We start from the raw sequence: 25,373 nt of genomic DNA on the forward strand, positions 1-25,373 counted from the left end.
AAGTGTTTTTTACGCTATATTCTATAGCGATTATTTCTTTCCTCCCATTGTAGAGACAGATTTTTTTTCTAATTTAGAAATGGTTCTATTATTCCTATAAAATATTGCATAAATTATCTCTGTAACACCAAGCCCAAGATTCTATGAGGTTTCGCCCGTCTCCTTTCATCAATTTTGGGTAGTTTTTGAGCTAATCGCGTTTAAAAAGGTATACACATGCGGCGAGAGACTTTGTGTTGAAATATATTTTTCAGATTTTTTAAGAGGAACAATTCCGTCACACATGATTGTTTTGTAATTTTAACCGTTTACGCAACGGAAACTCTGAAAAGTAATATATTTTCCCCGTTTTTGTGGATTTGGATGAAATTTATCACACAGATAGAACATGTCCTGGATTAATATATTGGCTACTTTTATCCCAGTTATGTGCTTCTATCGGTAATAATAAAATTATATAATCTAATTTCTTAAATAGATGACGCTGAACTCGTACAGGAGACACTACGTATCACTCCAGTAATTTAAAGATGGGTAAGGTCTTCACGCAACCGAAGCTACAAGCTATACCTAATATATAAAAAACAAAGAAAAATTATCTTAACGTTTTCATCATGTTTGCATTCACCTTATAGTCAAAATTTTTAAACTTTAACCTTTAAGAATAAAACTTCGGTACTTATTTTATCCTTTTACATCGTCATGTATTTTCCTTAAGCGTTTATGATTATTATTAATGTCAATGCTTATATTTAGAATTTACAGAATGATTTCATTATTTAAAAGATAACAATACGCGTGTAACATTATTCAGTTTTCATATAAATTTGACTCGATGATTGTTTTCCTATAAATGAAGTCAAAATTCTTAGTCAACGGAACTAAGTTTTGTTTTTCGTAACAGATTGCGTCACAGTTTTAAAATACGTGTTACTTCTTTTTTAGTCACCTAAAATCTAATTAAAATTAATAACGATTACATATTCGTGATGCAACAACTAACTATAATAATTACAAGTAAAAGCCTGCAAAATTTATTTGGCATTGGGTCATATACGATTAAATAAACGATCTCTAGCAATTAGCAAATTAAAGCTTTGCTGTTGACCCTAGCCATTGAAACATAATATATTTTGCATGACATACTTTGTATTGATCATAGCGAACGCGGTTAATCGTTATTAATATCTGATGACATAAGTTTGCATTGCATCTGTGTATAAAATGGTTTACAGTACACATTTTTTAGATTAAACAATACTGAATAGGCAACATAGTAATACGAGAATATACTTGTAGCAACTATATTAATTTATATAATATCACTAACTTTTGTCAACAGGTCCGCCTGCGTTAAGTTTTAAAGAGATTCAAATTTTCCCGTGACAAAAGGTATAGCACTTAAGAGTAATGTAGCTTTATATTAGTGAAAAAAAATATCAAAATTTCAAGCAAACAAACTCTTCAGCTTTAAATATCTTATTATTATAAATTTGTAGTTCGGAGTCGGATTCATAAGGGGATAACTACATATATTCAGGGCGGCCTATTCCGTCTACGGGGGCAAATCCGTCTTTTTGCAATTACGGGCGTTCTAATTAAAGGATAGCTTTGAAAGCCGTATAAGTAAATAGAGGATTTATTGCCTGTTTTACTTACACGGCTACCAAAACTGTTCTTCGATTGGAAAGCACGTAATTGCTTAAAGACGTATATATGCTCAAGTAGGCGGAAAAGTACCCCTTAATTATAAATATAAGATAGGTACAACGTAGGTAGGTCCTTGTGTATTTACATTTCGGAAAATGCTTGGTAATTTATGTAATATACTTACAGCCCTCTGTATTCTCCCTTGTATGATTCATACTTAGCAAAATAATAAAACTCAATAACTGAATAAATCACAAATTTTAACCCACTGGTTGAATCATAGTGTCCGTCAAATGTACTTTTTTTGACATTACTGCTTACACGATGCTTCATTTTACGGGTGCATAATGTTTGGCGAACGTGCCTCGAACAACTACGATATGAAGGTCAAACGCCGATCTTGCGGTAATTGTGCTCAAACATAGTACTCCTAACTAGTAATAACAAAATATTAATAAAGATAATTTTTATACACTTCGGTGCTTTTAGGGGCATTGTTATGCTCTTTCTAGAATGTCATTGTTATTATAATGTATTTGAATGAGATTAAGTTTAATTACTTGTTGCGTAATTACTATATCAGCGTAATTGCATCAAGTCGCCGGCGTTCTACTGTAGTTATGATTGTTTCTAGAGAAAAATACATGACAAAGAAAAAGCATAGATGGCGGGTGCAATCTCTAACTTTTAATACCGGCTAAGTTATTTACATCAGTATACGTAATTATTCCGTGATAACGTCCCGAACTTTGAGGAAAATACATAGGATTCCATAACATCCATTTACGTCTAATGCATTATAAAAATTAAAACGAACTGGTCACCGCGTAACCATTGAATGACGTGACGGGTAAAATGAAACGACACCTCAGATTCAAGGAGCTACAAAATTTTGTAATATTTCGTTTCTGTATTAAGAACTAATAAAGTGCATGAATAAAATTATATAGGTAAATACAAATATTTTTATATTAGGATGGGACCTAATCGATTGATGTGTCACGGGGCTTTTACGATAAAGTTATACCACTGCTAATGACTGAGCCAAGAAACCGGAAATTACTATTTGTTACAATAACTTTTGCCGCGTCATTACATAATTCAATTGGTACAGTTATTGCCGTAATAATTAAATCAATCTGTTTAATTCGTTAGGTTGATGTATTTGTTTAAGACCTAGTGAACTTTCGTCACCTTTTATTCTTTATAGATAAAGATGTTTACCAGCGTCGCGCTTGCTTATATTATTGCAGGAGAGAATCTTTAGTTCAAGTTATAAAGATTCGTAACCGAATTTTATTATGAATAGCAAAAACAGTTATAACTTTGTTTGCACACTGACGCAAGATATGTACTCCTAACGCTTTTAATATTTGTTACCCAGTAATTTGAAAAATCTCATAAGTAATACTTTACAAATAACAACAATGATTTATAAATACAAAGGAATTGTTTCTTACAATATAATTGCAAAATGTAAAGGTATTGAAAAGTACTTAATAATATCTAAGTGTGTGTCCAAATATGGCGATTTCCGCGACATGACACATTCGCCCATAGCGCGCATATTAGATGGCTAGTATAAGGAGCGCGCGCTTAGTTTATTTATTTTAATTATTTAACATAAAATTGCTCTCATTACGTAAACAGCGTGTCAGCAGCGAACATAAATAAACTCGCGCGCTTGAGAGCCTTTTGCAAACACGCGAATTCGTCATATTTAGCCGAATAAATAAATACAAAACACGAAACCACTAAATTGTATAAAACCTTATTGGATTCCTAGACGTGGAGATGACCTCTGACGTAGGCAAGCTATTTTCGGAATATTTGAGGCAGACATTTTACATGCAATTATAAAAAACGTACAGGTTTGTATGATTAGTTTTAGTAATAAAATGAATACAAAATATTATCAATGCTACTTTTGAACAGAATTCATTCCACATTTTGATCCTGGTTTTAAAGGTTTATGATGAAAAGTAATTTACTGGCTTTAATTTAACAGATTGAAATGTATCAGCCGTGAAATGAATGAGATATTTTCTTACAGACAGATGAATGCACAACAAAGATAATTGCCAGCTTTTGATGTCCAATAAGGAAGGCCTTATACTAAATTTTGTTGAATGGTAGGATATGTTACTGTAATAAGTAGAACATTAATATATTCCTTAACAACTTACCTCCCTTTTCTGTTTCTTACTGGCATAAGAGGCCAAGATATCTTTTGTTTGTGCATCTGCAGTTATCCACCCTAGGTCCAACTCTTCAATTGTTTGTAAATAAAGCAAGTCAAGGGAAACCTTATCAATCATCAGATCCACATCATAGCATGGATCCCAATAGCTAAAAGAGGAAATGTGCATTTAATATAATTACACAAAATTCATAAACATTTTTGTTTGTTTATTATTGTTTTTAAATAATCTAATTAAAAATTTGGGAACAGATAAATGCAACCTTAGCTATTGTAATCAGGAGTTGATTTTTAATTGCATCTCTAACAAGTGTTAGTAAAGCAGAAATATTTATACAAATAATGCTGTGCCACACTATACTCTGTTAAGCTTATCAATATAAAAATAATATTACAATACAATATTCATATTTCATGGTAGGAAAAAACAGTACCTACTTTCTAATTATTTTGTTATTGCCCGTAAATTACAAAAAATACTATTATAAGGAAAGTAGTTAGATATCTGTTTAAAATTAAATAGTACCTCCTCTCCCCATATATTATAAATGTAAAATGAATATAATATTTTAATTAAAATAATTATAAACCTTACCATTTCCTGAGAACAATTTTATCCTCTGGCCTAACATACTTCTGAGATATGTATGGAGATTCATACTCTTCCAACTTTTTTAATGATGGCTGACCATCTTTTGCACAGCTCCAATTAAAGAGATATAAGGAAAAATATTTCATCAACTCTTTTGGTAAGTTTATATAGTTACATGCAATATCTAATATAGTGCTTGATGAGTCAGTTGAGGAAAAACGGATAATGGTATTCGGTAACCATTCATGAGTGAGATTTCTATATCCACTTCATGCATTTTCACACTGTCGCTTTTCTTGTTGGAGGGAGAATAGAAATGTTATCAACAGATCTGAATTCGCCAGCATTGGATTTTGCCCCACTGGAAAATAATCTCGGGGTAATATTTTTTTATAATCTTATTACTTAGAATTTAAAATTATTTATCAATGGTGCAAATCAATATTTACATTAGTAATATATGAATAAAACAAATCCAACAGTAGAGTCTAAATTAATTACAAAACAAGTACTGTTGTGTGGGTGCCTACAATTATGAAACACATTGAACTTCATTGAAAACATAAAATAAAACAAATATTAATCCACTCAATTGTCTATGATATTTCGTTGAATTGATGTTCTAAATAAAATATTATTTTAAAGTTCATTCTTTATTTTCATTTTATAATTCCTCCTATGGATATGGTATAGATAGAATCATTCACTTGTAATATAATTTTCTGTTATTACAAAAAAAACACTTTTGCTTTATTAAGTTTATCACTACAGAAATGTGGTTTGATGAACACTTAAATGTTATTTATTATTCTAAATTAAAATGCTCGTAAATAACTCACCCATTTGTATGTATTTTTCTAACAGGATTCTTCTTTCTTCCAATTGTGAACTAGTAAGGAACAATTTTTTGGGTGGAAACTGTGGCAACTTCAAGTATGGATTCTGAGCCTGCAATTGTTCATGCAGGCTGAGTAACTGCTTGTATCGCGCTGTGCAGTGGAAGACTCCATCAATGTATATGTTGTAGCCCTGTATACAATTTAGAATAAAACACCAAACCTTACTGCAAACCAGATTTAGCATTAAACGCGCCACTTGTTAAATAGCAATCCCTATTTTATTTTATACTTATTAAGTACATACAATTGTAATGTAATAGAAAAACAAAATAAATATATCTACCGTGTAAGATATCCCATTGTCGTCGTGAAATTGTTGCAAATCTGGTATAGAAAAATGCATTTTTGGTATAAATGCAGACGTTTATCATAACTCAATGCCACATTAAATAATTTGAATGAGTTAATCACTTTTTATTCGAAACAGTCGCCCACTTTTTGTTTTATTCCTTACACCAAAACATTTTCCTCCCTTCATCTATCACAAAATATTCTGAATTCACACCAGTGTTGCCAGGGCCCTTGAGTCGTAAGTTACGTTTTGTTTCCTGAAATGTTACATTTTTGCTGCAAAAGTTACATTATTGTTTTTATTTAATTTACGTGTTTTTGGGCAAGCATTTCTGTAGATACGAAACCGCGAACCGCGGGAACCTGCGAAGTAGAAAACGTGCGCGCGCATACTCAAGCAAAATCAAGTTTTAATATATCCAAGATACGTTTCATTTGGCATGGTGAGCAATCTCTGAGTGTGATATGGAGTGAATTACTTTTTAGACCCACCAGTTTTAAATGCGTTCAAATTGGATGCCTAGAATTGAAATGCGTTGGTAAACTGTTTACAATAAAAATTTAGTATTACAAATCTTGTTGTTCTCAAAAGTTACGAAAATTGCCTTAAGGTGGTAGCTCAAGGTCCATTTTCATACATTTTGTTTCGGCTTTAATCTGGGTAACTAAACAAGTATTGGCAAATAAAGAATTTAAATTCACGTCTAGTTAGTGATTAGTTCTCGCAGTTGAAAGAAAAATTTAAAAATAATTAATAATCATGGATATTTCGGCCTTTAAAATTTAATATGACGAAATTTTAAAGGCAGAAATATCCATGATTATTAATTATTTTTAAATTTTTCTTTCAACTGCGAGAACTAATCACTAACTAGACGTGAATTTGAATTCTTTACTTGCCAATACTTGTTTAGTTACCCAGATTAAAGCCGAAACAAAATGTATGAAAATGGACCTTGAGCTACCACCTTAAATGTAAAAATTACTTACATGTTACGCGAGGGGGTCAAAAGTAACGAAAAATGTAAGAAATGTAACCTTCTGGCAACACTGATTCACACACGAATACCACTTTGAAGTTTGAGTATTTTGACCAGTGTTGCCCGATGTTAATTGGCAGGACTGAGCACAAAGAGAATTTGAGAAAGAAACAGCATGGATTTTGTGAGGCTTAAACGTGAAGGACGTGCCTTATATGGTCTTTTGTAGATGGTCTAAGGTGTGTGATTCAAATAGTTCTGAATTCAGATTATGAATTTCATTCTTTTATATTGATAATGCTATTCCAGATATATAAGTACGGCTTATAGAATCCGCAAATTTCGCCTGCCCTAAAGAGCCCCCCAATAAATTAAGATATAGGGCCCCTCTATGGCAAGTTACGCTACTGGTTATAAACTACTTGATCCGGACAATGATATTTCAATGGTGCGGTCTGGAATCAAATTTGAATTAAAGTTTTGTGAATTCAGGCGCAATTCCGGATGTATAAGCCTAAACGATCATATGGCAACAAGCGAGCTTACAACCACTAACAAATTATTCATCAGTTGAGTGTGCTTCAGTTAGCTTCAGTCTTAGTAGCCTTAGTTTTTCGTTAGACTCGATAATTACAAAGTAACTTTAATAAAACTCATAATTTTTAAAATTCATTCCACATGGGAACCGATTATGGTCAACTATGCTATGCTACCAAGTTATACCATTAACTACCAATAGTGGTGAATTATAGGCATACATAACGCATAATGTAAGAAAAATCCTTGTTTCCAATTTTATCAGACTACGACAAAGCATCAAAACAGGAAAAGTTTAATGGCTATATTTCTTATACAGTACTTTCTTATAATATATTTCCCTATCAGTGTAATTTTTCGAGTACCTAGATTGGTTCTAAATTCGAAGCTCGGTGGTTGTCATGGTGTTCGGTGAAAAAGACCATAGGCCAAACAATTTATTTTTTGCAAAATATTTACGAAGAATGCCTGTAATCCTTTTTGCCTGACGTTCAAATTGGCCATAAAATTGGGTTCCACATATCTTACATCCTAAGTAGCAGACTATTACTATTTGTACGTGCGCCGCGTTGTACTCGCACTCGTGAGTCGCAATTGCGTATTGACAGCAAGGAAGTGACATATTTCATTACTTGAAGTTTTGTCGCCGGTACTGCGAACCCAATGACTAAATATAAAGAGGACAGGGGGTCTAGACAAAAACCTTTTTCTGTTAGCGTTCACGCTTACGGAAAGTTCAAAATGTATGAAAATGACATATGCTGAAGAGAAGTCACGTGACTGCTGCAAAAATTGGTAGACAAAAATTTTCAATTCGACATTCGGAAAGAAACGTTAACGTTAGCGTGACTAATAAACAGTCCATAGAGAAATGAAACATACAAACAGTGTTGCCAGGGCCCTTGAGTCGTAAGTTACATTTCGTTTCCTGAAATGTTACATTTTTGCTGCAAAAGTTACATTATTGTTTTGTTTTTAATTTACGCGTTTTTGGGCAAGCATTTCTGTAGCTACGAAACCGCGGGGACTCGCGAAGTAGGTAATGTGCGCGCGTGCGCACACTCAAGCAAAATCAAGTTTTAATATATGCAAGATACGTTTCATTTTGTCATGGCGAGCCACCTCTAAGTGTGATATGGATTGAAATACTTTTTAGACCCGCCAGTTTTAGGTGCGTTCAATTTGGAGGCGTTGAATAGAAATGCATTCGTAATCTGTTTACAATAAAAATTGTATTACAAATCTCGTTGTTCTCAAAAGTTACGAAAATTGCCTTAAATATAAAAATTACTTACATGTTACGCGAGGGGGTCAAAAGTAACGAAAAATGTAAGAAATGTTACCTTCTGGCAACACTGCATACAAATGGTAGACAAGTGTCATTTTTGACAACTGAAACTGCTATTTAGCGTCACCGATTCACGTTTTATTTATCAACAGTTGTAGACCTCACGCTACGGTATTCGTCAACTGGAAAATTAGTGAAATATTCTTTTTTTACATCATTATGCATAGTTTAAAACAATTAACGCCGCTAATAACGAAATATCATTGTCAGAGACGAACAAGAATATATCGCTGCGAAATGGAGAAAATTGTAATTTTGCAGGAATTGGAATTTAACAATCGTTTTCGATTAAGTAAAGAATGTTTTCGTCTGATTGAAGACGTCTATGTGATGATCTTCCATACATAATAATAATAAAAGAAAGTTCTCATTTGAAAAAGTATTATAATACCTGTGCATAAATGCTTTATAAGAAAGCATTACAAAACAACAACAAAAAAATACCATTTCTACCTACAGAGTGTAACAATTTTATTATGCTTATATGTTCAATTTATTTATTATTATTTTATTATTTATATTTAGGTATACAACAATATTCATAAAAGTACAGCTTTATACCACAAAACCACATTTTGCATAGCTTGCATATAGGTACTCGAGATTCCAAATCTGGCAATCTCGCGCCGAAAATGCAAACTACAAAGATGGACGATTGCATTTGACAATCTTTCACGCTATACCATAGACTAACTAATAGAATTCGGCGCGACTAAGCGTGTAAACGTGCGGAATGGGCGGCTAGCGTACAATGTGTACTTTGTCTACCGATTTAGTTACGTTGTCGTTTAAGCGTTAGCGTTTTACGATTAGGCGTTAGCGAGTACGGTTAACGTCACGCTTGGCTTTTGTCTAGGCCCCCAGGCCTCAAAAGTTAGCTATATGAATAAGTTATATTTATGTTAGGGAAATCGACGCAGAATTGTCAATATATATGTCTATCTCTTTTACTCAAAGCTTATTTGGAACGCAACAAAAAAAGACAAAAATAATTGCTTTCTTCGCATATGGCACTATTTCGTTTACTTCAACACACTGGGACCGCCTTGCGGCAGAAACGCCATTTTATGCTGGCGAGTCGGCAAGTACATGTAGTGTCAGACGATGTAAACAAATCTTCATAAATATTGAATTTAAAGTAATATAATCATATTCTCAATTGTTCAGTGTGTTTATTAGTGTATTTGTTAAGTTTCGAAAATGACTCAGTGTTGTGTGAAAGGATGCAAATCGAATTCACGCAAGAAAGACCCCGAAATATATTTTCATAGGTTAGTAACTGTTTTTACCGAAAATTAGCAAATATCTTTGTATAATTACTTTTGGATGTGTTTTATCAATTAAAATGATATGTGGATCTGGTTTGTTAAGCTTTGGACCCTTTTAGGCGTGATTTATACACATTAAAATCATTATGTTTGTTTACACACGAGCTTAGGGATGGGTGGGTGGATTTGTTTAGAAATTATTGATATCGATATTTTAACAGACCCCCGTTTATCAGTTACGGTTTTTGTCTTTTGGAAAGAATGTTAGAGCACACATCAATATTGTATTATTCAGAAGGACAAACTAAGTGAAATTAGAATATTTTTTAAGATAACCAAAATTTTAAAACCAAGGCAAAATGAATTGAGAATATTGAGCGACGTGATTGGAATCCTACACCAAATACATATTTCTTTACATTTTGAGAAGATATGCATAAACCACACGTTTAATTAACGCGAGTAAAGATAACTGTTTTCCAACAATATTCGCGATAAGTAAAATAGTAATGATTATTATACTTCACCTAATAAGTAGTAATATTACTTTAATATATTGCTATGAATAAAATTAGAATTGTTACATAAAAGAATAGATAAACATAAAAGAAACAACATAAAGATGAAATGTAAGATATATTTTTACAATTGGCGGTCTTATGTTTCGAGCAACCTTTGCATGCACGGAAATAGATACATAATCATATTGTTGTTATTGCAAATAATTATTATAATTGATTATCTTAACCACCATTTTACGGTCATTGATTTTAGTTTGCTGAACCATAGTTATGTTTCTCGATCAAAGAGCATAATAATAAAATAAAATAAAACCAACCAAATAATTGCTGGCTACGCTATCTTATTCCATTTATCATGTATTAAATAAATATCTTAATCTGTAACTTAAATTTTTTGGCAAGGGAATAGTGCAACATACAAATATAGATCAAACACAACTGGATGTTTGTCACAACAGGTACTGCTTTGTTTAACAATTGTTACTTATAAATCAGTTTCAGTTTGTTTGTTTACATTATGATTTGTTATATTTATATTATGGTAGTTCCTAACCCCTTTCGTATTTGATCTTTTTGGGGCTTGTTTGTCTCTCTTAATTCTTCGATGTCGATACAAAATTTTCGGTACTAGCATATCACTATTGTAAGGGGCGGAGTCGGCACCATTTTGTTCATGAAATGTGCCGCATGTCACGTGACCATATTACCCATCCTCTATACTTCTTTTATCATTGTGCGAACCAAGACGCCGTACTTTGAAGCGGACACCTTCTATTAGAACTAGTCGTAGAAAGTTATTTCATGCCTACCTTGGATTTCGAAGATAAACTAGGGAACTTCTAAAATCAATTAGGAAATAGACTCTGATTGAGGATAATAAATATTCTAGAACAAAGTAAATTCCTTACTATCTTAGACTAATTATGGACAAGATCATGCTGGACTATATATGAATCATATAGACACAATGCATTAAATTACCTATTGACAACTATGTAGTTAGACCTAGCGGGTGAAGAGCCGACGTTGAAAGCTTCAGGCCGTTCGACACCCGCAAACATTTATAAGTATTAATTTAATTACTGGTAGTGTTTTTATTTACTGTTTTCACAAGTTGTAATGTCGTAATATACTTATCTATACTATTATATAAAGCTGAAGAGTTTGTTAGTTTGTTTGTTTGTTTGTTTGTTTGTTTGTTTGTTTGAACGCGCTAATCTCAGGAACTACCGGTCCAAACCGAAAAATTCTTTTTGCGTTGGATAGCCCTTTGTTCGTGGAGTGCTATAGGCTATATATCATCACGCTATACCCAATAGGAGCGGAGCAGTAATGGCTAATCTCAGGAAATACCGGTCCAAACTGAAAAATTCTTTTTGCGTTGGATAGCCCTTTGTTCGTGGAGTGCTATAGGCTATATATCATCACGCTATACCCAATAGGAGCGGAGCAGTAATGGCTAATCTCAGGAACTACCGGTCCAAACTGAAAAAATATTTTTGCGTTGGATAGCCCTTTGTTCGTGAAGTGCTATAGACTATATATCATCACGCTATGACCAATAGGAGCGGAGCAGTAATGGCTAATCTCAGAAACTACCGGTTTCAACTTAAAAATTCGTTTTGTGTTGGATAGCCCTTTATTTGTGGACCGCTATAAGCTATATATCATCACGCTAGGACCAATAGGAGCGGAGCAGTAATGGCTAATCTCAGGAACTACCGGTTTGAACTGAAAAAATCTTTTTGTGTTGGATAGCCCTTTGTTCCTGGAGTGCTATAGGCTATATATCATCACGCTATGACCAATAGGAGCGGAGCAGTAATGAAACATGTTGCAAAAACGGGGAAAATTATTAGTTTTGAGAGCTTCCATTGCGTGCGCTGCGTAAACGGTTAAAGTTATGCAACAATGATGTATGACGGGATTGTTCCTCTTAAAAAGTTCTAAAAATATATTATAAAACAAAGCCCCCCGCTGTATCTATCTGCCTGAACGTGTTAAACTCAAAAACTACCCAACGTATTAAAGTGAAATTTGGTATGGAGACAGTGTTAGACCCTGGAAAGAACATAGGCTCCCGGGAAACTACTACTTTTATAACGGAAAACTTTAGCCTGAAAAACTTTATAACGCGGGCAGAGCCGCGGGCAAAAGCTAGTTTTTTATACAGTGGGTAAATAAAAATTATTTTCAAGTCTTTGTTTAATTTTATTACAAAATATGACTCACTTATACCTAACCATGAAACATACTCTGATAATATCACAAAAGGTTATGCACAAATGATAAAATTTTATATGTACATCTTTTGTCTCTATAGATATCCTGTATAATGTTAATTTAATTGGTAGCAACTTCAAACTAGCCACTCTCAGAGACGTCAATTAATTTCAATGATCATTAGCCATTAGTTTAGGATTTGATAATTTCTCCTAAAGGTCAGTGAATTTGAATTTATTCAAAAGCCGCCTTCTTTATTATATTTTTCCGGTATGTAATATTAATATAAGGGCGTTAACTCGTTCATGATAGGGAAATACCTCAAGTTACAAAAATTATCCTATGATCATTTAAAGTTAAAGTATGTACGTAACTGAGTATAACAATTATCTTATAATATAAGAAAGCCCGTATATGGGAGATAACATTATAGCCTACAAAAAATTCTGCTTAATGTTAATTAATTTTCCTCCGAAATATGAGAACTATCTCCTTACAATAACAATTTTATAGGTTCTTGGAGATATTATTTACCAAAGTTGTATAAAATATTAATATATTTTATTAAATATTTCTTATTGTTACATACATTGCATCACGGATTTTTTTTTCAGGGGTAGTCAGAGGTGCAACATTTTCGGTTAAGGCTATTGCCATTAATCGGGCAAAATTCTAGACTTCGGACTAAATCTGAGCGGAAAAATCCAATATTAACACATTATTCGACTCAGATTAAGTCCGATACTTCAACGCCATAGCCGTAACGCGTACCTACACAATTAAACTACGCCAACGAGGGACAGTTCTAACCTTATAAGTAATATATTAAATATTGATGCGGCATTCATTGTACGGAGGCGGGGGAGTTTCTGATCTATCTGGAAGGCGGATCGCGTCGACTTGTAACCCGGAGGCTGCTACGCCAGGTATTCCGTACGGTGGACTTCTGTCAGGCAATGATAGTTGTCGTCTAAAGTACGGTGGAGTTTCTAAATCTGGGTTTATACCACTATTCCATAATAAGTTACTTCTCATGTCACCGTCTGTGAATTGATGTATTCTTCTCCTCTGGCGCCTGCTGTCGGTTCTTGTACAATTTAAACGATTACATCTACAAAACTTGCGTAGCCATATGTATGTACCTACTATACCAATCGCCAAACCTATTTCAAGCCCAATCACAAAAGACTGAAGCGCTGAAAAATCTTTGTCAAATTTTTGTAACGGTGTTAAAGGTGTTTTTGGTTCTTGGACTTCTTTTGTGTTATTTTCTGTTTTCGTAATATTCCAAACATCAACTAACTCCATTTCTTTTCTCTCCACGATAACTGATGAAATCATTTTCTCGGACATATTCGGGAATCTCTTTTTACATTGTTGATCATACGTGATACCTTGTGATTTAATCCATTTCTCAAGGGCTATAAAATCTGGATTACAACCCAAGTAATCATTTCTTAGTTCTAATCTTTCTAATTTATGCAAAGGACGAAAGACATTTGCAGTTATTGTAACTACGTAATTTTCACTCAGGTCTAATTTTTCAATTTTGGAAGTCGAGTGAACAGTCTATCCGGCAAGGATTTGATCCGGCAGTTGTTTAAATTAAGTATCTGAAACATTAAAGTAACTATGAATCATAAATCCAGGCGACAACACAATACAACGCTAATTGTAAATACTATAATATATTTCTATGCACCGTACCTGCAGCTTATCATGCATTATGAAAGGTTCATTTTTAAGTGTTTCAAAAACGTTAGACGATAGATCAAGAGTGTTGAGTTCAGGTGTATCCCAAAAGAGATCCGATGGTATATATCTCAGTCGATTGCTACTTAAATTTAAATGAAATAACTTATCGATTCCAGCAAATGCATGTAATCCAATCCAAAATATCAGATTATATGATAAGTCCAGTATTTGTAGTGAAGTGTATCCGGACTCCTAAAAAAATTAAAGTTTACTTGTTATAATTGCTATGTAGACTTTTAAAATATATTATAATAATGTAGACAGTATACAAACTTTAAAACAGTAGTTGTCCAATTCACTGATAACATTGTGTGCGAGGCTATACACTTGCAACGCAGTGGGCACTCCCACATCGATGTTGATAATGTTTTGATCAACACACACGGCGCGATTCAACCCATTAACCATATCACAGTCACATTGTTTCGGGCATACTACATCACTAACAACACTAGATACAAATATTAACAAAAATAAAATAATTAACGACATTTTTTGTAATTATCGGTTTTACGTTTATATGATTTCATTGTTAAATAGTTTATTCTTCCGAATGCACTAACGCGCAAACAATATCACATTACAAATGGGGCAATGATACAACTAACTGATAAACAAATCCATATCAAGTCCGCTGTTTGTGCGGATAAGATAAAGACGGAGTGAGTAATAAAATCTTAGTTTGTTGCAGTACTTGGTAAATGTTACTCGTACACGATGTTCTTCAGAAGTGTTCAGGGATTACAAGGAAAATTAATACTTTACTGGGAAAAATCAAAATAAAGACTTATAAATATTTTATAAGCGTAGAATAACTAAGCAAGTTTATGAATAACGGCCAGCTGTCATATAAAATCATTAAAAAAAAACCAGACCCATTACGAATATAGAGAGTAATCAAAATTAAGTCTGGTCGTTATATTACGTGCTCACATATTTTTTTCAGTGAATTAGTGGATCCCTGAGGTGGATCCCCACTTATTACGTCAATTGAGATTTAAATAATAACACTGATTCAAAGTTGCATAGAAATAACATGGTTTAAGATGTCTAAAATGACAATTAATATATTTGTTTTATAAAATATCAGATTTGCCTAGTAAAAACATACTTATAGCTACAACATCCTTTTTAATGCGGAATACAGTAGCGATTATACAATACTGTTTAGCGGCAGAATTTGCGACGGTTTATACGGGTGGGCTCTACCATAAGAGATACTTAGCCACCACTAGTTGACGATGACGATGATATATGACCTCAGAACAATGCTTGTTCTGAGTATATGACGCCTACTTAAATCGTTACCTTCTATCAAGACAAAACTAGCGCCATCTAGGGTCGCGAATATAGAAGAAAATTTCGAATATTATTTTCGAACTTTTTGACACTAGAAGGTAAATATTTGAGGTAAATATCATGCGTGAGACGTGACGTCTCCGAATTCTGAACCACCTGTCTGTCATGTGTCAGTGTCAAATGTATCGTATGGCTGTCAATAGATGATTTTGAACTTTTGAATATTTTGCTAATTTTGAGTAAAGTCATAATCAGAGACCAATAAACTAGAGAGACGGTTAACTTCATACATTGATTTTAACACGATAAGGAAACCCACACTAGCATGCGTTCCATGTCTATATTATGTTATACAATTAATTCATGAATAGTTGGAACTCTCTTTCTTTCCCGTGTGAAAAACCTATGACCCTTATTATTCTCACTTGCACGCAGGTTATGTTGAAAATTAAATATGGCCGTAGTACTAGAGACGTAGCCGTATTGAAAATCGATATTTTTCCGAATATACCGATTTTTAAATAATTAGGGATGTGCTTAGGCCGGTTTCATACTAATACAAAAAAATCGGTTATCGGTTTTCTACAGTGAGTACACGGCGTAAATGTTGTGTCACGTGTTGACCCATTTAAAATATTGACAAATAAAATAAAACAACTTTTCTTATCTAAATATAAAGATTTATTAGTAATGTTTTCATTACTTTTCACGCCCAATTTACCATAATTTCAGAATCTACCGATAGCCAGCGAAAATATTTTTTTTACTTAAAATTGCAGTCGCATTTTCTGTTCAATAAAATAAAATATAGGTAAACAAAGTTATTGCTGTACTTATGATACGTTTAAAACAAATCAAATAAATTAATGAACAAACAACTAAGTCACTACAGAAGCTAAAATTTAAAAAATAATTGATATATAAAGGATAAAAAAACGAAAGAAGTCAGCTCGGGCCAAAAGGTATATGATATAATCTTAATAAAATAAAAGGAATGCATCACGATCTTCGCCGTCGAAGAATATAATATAGGCCCCTACCTAGCTAACCCACCAGCCTTTCACTAGCTACCTAAGAGATGACTACCCGAAGAAGAAAGGCAGAAAGGAACTCCGGGCTTATTTTTTTGTCATCAATTACCACATTTTTTTTATAGATGTTGTATACAAAGTAGTCACATAGCTTATATAAGGTGGTGCACGGATTAAAAACATGGACTGGCATAAAGCAAATACATAAATAGTGCACACCGTTCAGCTGCTTACATTTACCAACATAATTTTAATTTTCATCATTACAATTCAATATTATAAAGGCAAATGCAACATGATTTTTTGGTTGTCATTCACTTATTAATATTTTGTCATATAAAATCAACAATAACATACAAGACACAAAATTGGATTGCATATAAATTTAACAATAACAATTTACATAAAATTAAAAATAATGACAATACAATGACTGACTAGTGGCACATTTGTAAGAAAAATTACTACAAAGGACAAAAATGTTAGATATTTTATATTGAAAAGATGATTTTAAATAAAAAGGTAAAAATAATATTTTTGTACATAGTAAATGAATAGAAATATGAACTATTTTGGAAACATAAACATTTTTATTTTACCGTGTTCAAGCATAATTATGCATATGAGATTTTAACAACGGCTTGCTTAACGGTTAGCAAAATGAAGATAATTGTGAAGACTAGCACTATAATTTTACACAATATAAGGAGACATACTTAAGCTATTCACCATTATACACTATGCATTAGGTATAATAACTAATCTAAAACACAAAACTAAGAATTTATTTGAATATGATTATTCTCTCACGAAAAGCATTCCATGCATAATTTAACATTTTGCAATATCATATAATGGCACATTTGCTACTAAAAATGCTACAAAATACAAAAAATGTTGGATACATTATAATGAAAATATAATATTAAATTAAAGGTAAAATTACTAATTCTGCACAATGTAAATCAATACAAATATGAACAATTTGGGAAACATACACATAATACTACTTTTTGTAGAAATGTAATTTACTTGACAATTATCTGGTAGTAAAATTACCATGTGCCTTTATTTGACCAAAAAAGTTTTCTATCGGATCTTGATTAAGACGTCTAAGACTTAAAAATTTAACACCATCAATTCTCAGCAGATCTGACCACAAATGTTTTATTGTTTTTATATTATTATGTTCAAAATGCTTCAGTGATAAAGGCTTCCTTTCCTTTCATTGGAAGCGTCAAAGCGCATTGAAGCTAGCTTTTCACAGCATCATTCCAGAATGCAATGTACTCCGAATTATATGAAAGAGCATGTTTTAACTTATTCCCATAATGACCAAAACCATTTAAACTATCAAACAAATTATTTATAAAAAAGCAATTTCTGCTGTGAACAAACCATTTCCAATGTCTTTATTTAAACTTATGTAATCATGATCCTGGAGATAGCAGAGACTTCATCTGGATTCCTAGTGATGTAGCCACTTGCCGGCTAAAAACTTGGGCTGCAAATTTGACCTGAAATGTTAATAATATAAATAATATATTTGTAAATTAATAAATGAACGATTTTAATCATGGTATGATTATTTAATCTGTTATGAGCTTAAAGATATTTAATTAAATGGCCCAAAGAAATTTATATTCTGGCCAATACTTTCACAAGAATATGGCAATTTAACATATTATATCAAGGTTTTTTTATGACAATTGTTGTACATTATGCCAATTTCAAGTTGGGGAAAGTGGTTAATTTAATCACAGAATACGATTTATTGGAAACATGAAAGGAAAAGGATCAGTAATGATGATATGATTTTATTTCCTGATGATAGTACGGTAATATTCTCTGAGAAAACTCAGTCATTACTAGAGGCTAGAGTAAATAAGGCATTAGAGGACATTGTGAATTGGCTTACAGAAAACCATTTATAAATTACTTTAAAAGAAAACATCTTATTTTTTTCAAGAATAGGTCAGCAACTAAATTGCTTTCTATAAATTATCACTTACAGGCAGAAGCCATACGATTTTTAGGGCTCCAGGTGTACTGCAACTTAAAACTGGAAGGAACTTAAGGAAAAATTCTTACATTAACTAGTTTATTTATATACGAAATTTCAATATTTGTAAAAGAAACCTACATATATTATGTACACTAAATATTATAGCAAACGAAATAAAAATGCCACCTAACAATACAGCTCTATTAGATAAGAGCGTTATCTGCATGGGTCCAAGAATATAATATAATAAATTACAAGTTGTATTGTAAACATAGAAAACATAGATATATTTAAACTTAAATTAAAAACCTTTTTAATTGATAAGACATATTATTATATAAGAGAATATTTACAGGAATAATTTTGTGTATATATTCCAAAAAAGTAATATGAAGAATTATAGGTCTATAATGTTTTTTTATTGTTATAGCAAAAATTCGTAATTTTCAAAAGTTATTGGGAAAGTAATTTACAGACTAACTGCTCGTTACTCATATTTCGAAAAACATAAATTATTCTGTGCTGATCTAAAAGGTTTTCATAAGCACAGTCCTATTCATATGGCATTATTTGACCTGTCATCAACTGTTATGGCAGCTGTCGATAAAATAAATCCAGTCCAGGAGGTTTTTTTTTATAATATTAATTTGTAGGTGATAAACTCCTATGCCTAGAGTTGATGCATTATTCTTTGAAGCAGCACAATAAATATGATGCCAGTTAGGCCAATTAGAGTTTGTATAAGGGTAATTTTAATAATGTCAATATTGAAAAGTATATTAGGAGCAATTATCAAAGTAAAATAATCATGATTAAATAAGGGAGAATTTCAATCTTTTATTAATCAGTCAAGACTTGTAAACAAAACTGTGATAGAACAATGTATATTTATTTACCTTCATTTTGTCATATGAAGTTGGATTTATGTGCTTCTCAGTAAGTTTGGTGCTTCTTGCTCTGCCACCAAAACCATCCACTTTATAAAGTCTCTTAATATACTCCCACTTTGCCCTTTGGTTGCCAATGAGTAGGATTTTTTTCTGAAAATTATTGCGAAAACATTTCAATAAATAAGGTACATCATAGATATGGTACAATTGGTTTGGGCCGATTTTATAACAGGTGTCATTGGTATATTTGTTACTACGTAGGAGTTCAGCATTAGAATCTGATATTAATGACTTAATAGCAGCAATGCTATTCAGTAATGCTACTAGTGGGTTCAATTTCTAATATCAAATCTCGGTTTGTGACTTTATATTTATCTGTATTTCCTAAGTTTACTAAAGGAATCGCATTAGGTGTTAATCTTAGATTCTGTTTTATATGTTCGGGAATAAAATGTTTATGACAAAAACGAATGTTTTCGCGTTTAGTAGGAGGATAATTTTGTAGAAATGGACATAACCTTAACCACTCTTCCCACCTTTTTATTTGTGAACGGCACACTATAATATTTAATACCTCGGCCTCGAGTACTGCACCCGGGAACAGAGCACTTATAAACCATTATATTATCAAATAAACCAAACTATACGAAGAAAACAATTACACGTTTAAACTGGTAAACACTAAATGATTGCTTTTATAATATATTGTTTACAAAAACATTCACACACAATAAAGCACTATAATTAGATAATAAATAGATGAAAACCGCCTTCAAATCAAAATAGCGAATTGCAACGGAAAATTCAATTTCAAAGCAGCGGTTAAAGGTTAATCACAATAAAAAATGGCGCTACGCGTCGTTTCAAAATCCGAGATTAGAGACGCTTATTTGCGATCGAATGACGGCTTATACTATAATACACACACTAATAAAGGACGTTGTGTAGAAGGAGACATTTAAGGAACGATTCATTAAATGTATGGAAAAATCGTGAAAAGTGAGATAGCTGCTCATCGCTATTGTGTTACTTTTTTTCGCCGAGTTAAACGGGTCTGGTCATAATATTGAGCAGATATTGAGTCTCAAATAGGCATCTGTATTTTAAAGATTTGAGATTGATTAGTAGTGCCTGCGCATTAAATGGCTAATTGGTTCTATTGATTCGGAAGTGTTTATTATTCAAATAGTAGAAATGCGTCACGAAATGCCGGTGGTCACTATTCAATGTGATTGGAATGAAGTTATTAGGTAATATTTGTGGTAAAAACAATGTTTTCTATAACTTTCTTGCAGATTTGTTGTCATTAACAAGTAGTGGCAGCATGCTTTTACTGTAGAAACAAACCGTTTGTAATAATATAAAAAAAAATGTTTTGATTTGATATAAAAACAAACCATATAAAAGCCTGGAATTTATTCAATCATCAGTATAATACCGTTCTGTCAATTCGAGTTGATTGGAATATCTGAGAAATATTAGGACTATAGACATATCTTAAGTGAATCATAAATTCAAAATAATTTTGATAAGCCAACTGAAAGTACTGAAACAACTGCAAGTATGTTATTATCAACTTTGCTTTTTTTATTGGAGATACTAACTTACGCTTACGTTTCTGTTTTATATTACTTAATATTTTAACATAATGCTAATTATTAATTTGTACTAAAGCACAATAAATGATGTTTTTATATTAATCACATTTTGTAAAAAGTTAATTAAATTCCAGATTACCCAATGCAGAAGCTTGGATATCTTCCAAAAAGTTATATGAAAATAGTATACATGACAAGATTAAAACAACAGTCAACAAAGGGGATGGAAAAATTAAAATTAATTTTTCAGACAACTACAGTTACATATCTCATGGGAATTTGAATTTAGTTGTGAAACATATGAGCTCTGGTTTAAAGGTGGCATTTGTTGCACCCACCAAAGATCACAAAGTTCATAATAAAGCAGTTTTGTCTATATCTACAGCAGAAAACGCATTGGCAGCGTCATCTTGTGAAGATGATAAATTATTGGTGTGGGATACCAGAAACAGTTAGTATATGTGTAAAAATAACTTTTTAAAAACACCCACTGAGCTACCCGTCATACTAAAAAACCTATATCACCATCAACTACTTTAAAATAACTTTAACATTCATTATTTTATTAATTATAGTATTTCATAATAACATATTGAAATTCATAAAAAGGTTTCGTTACTTTTGCAAGAAGACCTTGTTTTAGTAGTTTTGTATTTTAGGTGAGATACTTCTTGATTTAAAAGGTCATGGAGGTCCAATATATAGGTGTAGATTCTTTCCATCTGGCATAGTTGTGTTGTCAGCTGGTGCCGATGGATCTTGCCGGATTTGGTCAGCTGAATCTGGAATAAATCCAGTTACACTTAAAGGGCACACCATGGCAATCACAGATATTAATATTGTTGAAAAGGGAAGAAATGTTATATCTGTTAGCAAGTAAGTAATAGTTATGTCGAAACAGTAATTCATATTTGTCCCTTATTTTTTTTATTTCTTTGAATGACGAGACAAGCTTGCCGTTCGCTTGATGGTAAGCGATATGACCACCCATAAACAGTAGAAACACTATCCAATACCTTGAATTACAAAATATTGTTTGGTATTCTACTGCGGTCACCATCCTAAGACATGACATGTTATAATTAATTGTACTTTTATTTATTCTTCTTATAGAGATGGCTCTGCAAAGCTATGGGATGTTGGTGAATCTAAATGTTTGGACAATGTTATAGAGGGACATGGACCAATAAATTGCTGTGCTATTGCTATAACTACAGATGAAGTGGAAGTTGAAAATGAGAGAGAGGTGGTTATTTGATTATTATTATTATTAAACTTACATATATTATTACTAGAGACCTGTAGTCTATATTACTAGAGGTCTCTAATAGTATCATATTAAAGGTTGATTTAATGCATGAATTTTCATATTTTGATTATCGTACCGCACATGCAATACAAGTGCATACAACTACAACATTGTGGCCATCTAATCTGATACTGAACACAAAGTAATCATTTTTTATTTTTATTCGTTTATTTAATCTCAGTATTATCTATATTATTTTTTATATTATAAAGCTGACGAGTTTGTTTGTTTGAACATGCTTATCTCAGGAACTACTAGATCAAATCAATTATTTTAGTGGAAAAATTATTTTAGTGGTGGATAGCACATTTATCAAGGAAGGTTATAGGCTATATAACATTACACTATGACTAATAGGAGCGGAGCATAAATGAAAAATGTTAGAAATAGTTGTTATCACAGCAATGCTCCATCCTTAGATAAATAACGCCTATGAATAAAGGGGTTAGAGTATAATCAAATTATATTATTTAATGTGCAGTAATTATTTATTTTTATTTTATTATTTATTAATTATTTATTTACTTTGATTTTAGGTGGGCACCAGTAACAAACTCTTAGTTGTTGGCTGTGAAAGTGGCTTGGTGATATGTGCGCATGTGGCGAAAAGACAAGAGCTATTTTGTAAGCAGCTGGAGTCAGCATGCAATGCATGTATCATTGTAAATGACAGTATAATTGTTGGATGCACCACTGGAGAAGTAAGTTAACCATATTCATATTACTACTAGATGTAGCATATTCTGTGGGAAAGCTTAGTCTAAAATAAATATCAAGTCTGTAACCATCTCTGTAGGGTGCCATCTAGCAAACCACTTTAATTTACGTAGGGCAATATGGTAGCCTCATTATAAGCCTTTGAAACCTATTAATTACTCTTTTCAATTTAATTAATAATGCTCCTTGTACTGTAAATGTGGAGTACAGTTTCTAAACATGCCTTTTGTTCTAAGACCCATGTACTTAGAATGTCAAAAAAAACCGGCACGACGACGTGCCATTGAATTGTGATAGGTTCAGAGACTAACATGTGACGTATTAGTCTCTTGATCAACAACAAACATTAAAATTAAACGTCGCTTACGAGTCGCGTTTTTTGGGACATTCTAAGGGGATTAGCCAGGTTGTAAAATAGGCATACGTGCACATTCGTATAAATGTCTAATGTCTAGAAAGAATTAATATTTTCAGATCTTCCAGCTAAATCTAAAAGATGGCTCAATAATAAGTGAATGGCACGAGTCTGCCAGTCCAGTGTTAAGCCTGGCAACACTGCCGAACGATATGTTTGCTGTCGGCCGTCAAGATGGCACGTGTACTGTGTTATCATTACAAGAAGCGCATTCAAGCATTCGAGTTCAGTTGACAGGCCCAGACTGCGATGGAATCAGAGATATAGCTTTTAATGGAAAATGGCTCTTGACAGCATGTAGAGACTCTGTTATCAGGAAGTATGACTACAATCAAATCAATGTTCACTATAAGTGACATTTGCACATGCATTGTAAATGTTAAGACCATTATAATTAGTGTTGCTAGGTCCGATTTGTCTTAAATGGGGACAGAAGGTAAAACAAATTGCGATTTGGGTTTGTAGATCCGGACACTAGTTTGGGCGTATTGTCGCATTCAAAATAGTCATGCGACTTGCACTTTATTCTTATAATAATGGTTTGTGATAATTTATTGATTTATTGGGACATTTAGTGTCCGGATCAGGTGCAAATCGGGACTCGTTCTCGAAATTATGAAAATCGGGATATCTCGCGCAAATTGGGACACCTGGTAATTCTAATTATAAGGTTCCCTAAGTAGTTTTAATTTCGTCTTAGATTTTTCCTTATATATATGCACATAACAATAGGAAACATTATTAAAAATATAGAAGATATGTCTATTAATTTAAATTGTAAATAAATTATATCTCAAAGTATTTTTTTGCACATAGATATCTGTTTGCTATACATCAATATTCTCAATTGAATTTTATATAGACCTTATTACGTGCATATTACGTATGATATTTGTAAATGTGTAATTCTGCTGAATGCATTTAATACATTTAAAATATGAAATAGTCATTTTGTACGGAGTTTAAAATGATTCTTTAGTGATAGTATCTACTTAATTCTTATTTAACCGTAATAAGCAGGATATCAAAGTTTTATGCGTTTATGCAAATTGCGCACTAATGTGTCTGTATGTGTATATGTTATCTTTCGATATGAAGTAAGAGTAATGAAAAAAACTCAGAAATCCAATAAAAGTAAAAACAAAAACGGTGTCATCATTTAACAAATAATTATCCTCTAAAACAATAAAAAGAACTTATAACAATATGTATTTAGGTCCTCTGTTCAAGGAACAATAGTTAATATAAAGAAAAAAAACTAATATCGGATTAGCAGGAGGTACTATGGGCTAGATACCAACAAAATTCAGTCTACAACTTCTGACCGATACAGAGGACTATAGCCATGTACCGTTAAAACAAGCTCCCGCAACTCCCAAGACTCCACAATACCGCATTCTCGTCCTCGCCGTCGAGCACCTCACTGCGTTCTCCGTCCCCCCAAACCTTCTAATTATCGTGCCGGCCCGCGTGCCAAGTAGTACGCTCATCCCATAATCGCTGATATCTCCATCCTCTGTCAGTGGCCGTCCTGAGCCGAGGTTCGTCACTCGTTAGTGGCTTGCCATCAGCATGGTCACATAATTACCAAGCGTTGCAAGCGCCTAAAGCGCTCATCCTAAAGTCCGGTGTATTTGTATTTTGTATAAGCCGACCCTTGTTAGGCTAACAAACGTGTCTGATGAGAAAAAAGGTCAATTGTCGCTTGGAAGGTGTAAACGCATTTGAAGCTCTTTATATTCATTGTCTATGTTAACTCAAAGACTCGGCATGTTTCACTGATTAATATTTTTAAACTATAATAAAAACTACAACACTATAAATAAAAGGTAAAGTCCATATGAG

General features: G+C 32.6%; 3 protein-coding genes and 1 long non-coding RNA gene across 6 annotated transcripts in view; 1 reads left to right on the forward strand and 3 right to left on the reverse strand.

The window, feature by feature from the left end:
• LOC119190530 (sorting nexin-17-like) overlaps positions 1-5,858 on the reverse strand; it is a 19,447-nt gene extending 13,589 nt beyond the window's left edge. The window contains 6 exon segments of the mRNA XM_037442606.1: positions 3,837-3,999; positions 4,446-4,657; positions 4,660-4,734; positions 4,736-4,803; positions 5,282-5,471; positions 5,625-5,858. Of these exon segments, the coding sequence (XP_037298503.1) occupies positions 3,837-3,999; positions 4,446-4,657; positions 4,660-4,734; positions 4,736-4,803; positions 5,282-5,471; positions 5,625-5,684 (768 nt within the window). The 5' untranslated portion in view covers positions 5,685-5,858.
• A 6,624-nt stretch (positions 5,859-12,482) lies between these two features.
• Positions 12,483-14,872, reverse strand: LOC115443750. The gene is given in 4 exon segments (XM_030169295.2): positions 12,483-14,053; positions 14,056-14,122; positions 14,217-14,456; positions 14,538-14,872. Coding segments are annotated over 4 exon segments (1,245 nt in total). The 5' UTR covers positions 14,757-14,872; the 3' UTR covers positions 12,483-13,334.
• Positions 14,873-15,712: 840 nt separating this feature from the next.
• Positions 15,713-24,675, forward strand: LOC115443751 (proteasomal ATPase-associated factor 1). 2 transcript variants are annotated; one of them, XM_037442631.1, is made up of 7 exons: positions 15,713-15,813; positions 20,564-20,739; positions 21,222-21,538; positions 21,747-21,963; positions 22,201-22,333; positions 22,933-23,097; positions 23,588-24,675. In XM_037442631.1, the coding sequence occupies exons 2-7, from the start codon at positions 20,684-20,686 to the stop codon at positions 23,882-23,884; spliced, it is 1,185 nt and encodes a 394-aa protein (XP_037298528.1). In that variant the 5' UTR covers positions 15,713-15,813; positions 20,564-20,683; the 3' UTR covers positions 23,885-24,675. The 2 variants fall into 2 exon arrangements, with proteins under 2 accessions (XP_037298528.1, XP_030025158.2); XM_030169298.2 differs by lacking the exons at positions 15,713-15,813; positions 20,564-20,739 and adding an exon at positions 20,782-21,050.
• LOC119190539 lies at positions 18,063-20,527 on the reverse strand. Of its 2 annotated transcripts, none has more exons than XR_005112980.1 (3): positions 20,416-20,527; positions 19,496-19,639; positions 18,063-18,111 (listed from the first exon to the last, which is right to left on the reverse strand). It is a non-coding gene; the product is annotated as an uncharacterized LOC119190539 (long non-coding RNA). The 2 variants fall into 2 exon arrangements; XR_005112979.1 differs by lacking the exon at positions 20,416-20,527 and adding an exon at positions 20,064-20,373.
• Positions 24,676-25,373: the final 698 nt, after the last annotated feature.

This window comes from Manduca sexta, chromosome 25, assembly GCF_014839805.1.
Source record: "Manduca sexta isolate Smith_Timp_Sample1 chromosome 25, JHU_Msex_v1.0, whole genome shotgun sequence".
Lineage (NCBI taxonomy): Eukaryota > Metazoa > Arthropoda > Insecta > Lepidoptera > Sphingidae > Manduca > Manduca sexta.

What these genes read in the sequence shown, in the direction of transcription:
- LOC115443751 (XM_037442631.1), top strand. Translation starts at nt 20,684, where the DNA reads ATGCGTCACGAAATGCCGGTGGTCACTATTCAATGTGATTGGAATGAA. An exon ending in GGTGTGGGATACCAGAAACA is followed by an intron (nt 21,539 to 21,746) that starts GTTAGTATATGT and finishes TTTGTATTTTAG; the next exon opens with GTGAGATACTTCTTGATTTA. An exon ending in AATGTTATATCTGTTAGCAA is followed by an intron (nt 21,964 to 22,200) that starts GTAAGTAATAGT and finishes TTCTTCTTATAG; the next exon opens with AGATGGCTCTGCAAAGCTAT.